Here is a 686-nt window from a genome sequence, read left to right as displayed (position 1 = left end):
GTAGCGCGAGGCAGATGAGCCACTAAGCCAGGGGTTCGGAAGGGGTTGGGCTCCTGGCCCCTCTCGCCAGCCCTCTCCCCGCTCGCTGGAGTAGCCGCCCCTCCTCCACGCAGAGCTGGGGGGTGGTGACTTGTGATCCTCCCGCCCTCCAGGGACATCCAGGACCGCAGTATTATCAAGATCTATAGGAAGGAGCCGCTCTACGCCGCCTTCCCCGGCTCACACCTCACCAACGGGGACCTGCGGGTACGGCTGCGGGTGCCCAGAGCATGGGGGGGGGCTGGGCAGATGGGGTCCAGGAGCACAATCCCTTGTCATCAGGGACCAGGGCCAGCTTTGGAGAAAGGAGCATAGAGACGGAAGCAGAGGGGCCTCCATTAGTTGTGGGGTCATGTGGGGGTCCCTCCTCTTTCCTCTTCTTGCCCCCCCCCACCCCCCACACCTCCTCCATCCGCTCAGGATTTCGCCAACAGGCTTCCAGCTATCCTAGGCGACCCTTCCAGGAACCACTCCTTCCCGCTGGGCCTCCCCACCCCTCACCCTAGGGCTGCGGGTGGTCCCTCGGGTGCCACTTCTCCCTCCATCTGGGAGCGAGGGAAGGCAGAGAACAGAGGGACTTCCCAAGAGTCGGCGGCGGGGGGCGGGGGCGGAGATACCGGCTCCCCAAGCAGGGACCCCCTGCGTGA

At 65.7% G+C, this 686-nt stretch overlaps 1 protein-coding gene across 1 annotated transcript in view; it reads left to right on the top strand.

The window, feature by feature from the left end:
* Nucleotides 1-686, top strand: part of SRCIN1 (SRC kinase signaling inhibitor 1) — a 41,786-nt gene that overhangs the window by 12,338 nt on the left and 28,762 nt on the right. Inside the window, exon 5 of the mRNA XM_015570788.1 lies at nt 153-301. Within this exon, the coding sequence (XP_015426274.1) occupies nt 153-301 (149 nt within the window). The remainder of the gene's footprint in view (nt 1-152; nt 302-686) is intronic.

The sequence above is a fragment of the Myotis davidii genome, unplaced genomic scaffold (genome assembly GCF_000327345.1).
Source record: "Myotis davidii unplaced genomic scaffold, ASM32734v1 scaffold327, whole genome shotgun sequence".
Lineage (NCBI taxonomy): Eukaryota > Metazoa > Chordata > Mammalia > Chiroptera > Vespertilionidae > Myotis > Myotis davidii.
The sequence above is the reverse complement of the archived record's forward strand: the minus strand, read 5'-3'. Positions and strand labels throughout refer to the sequence as shown.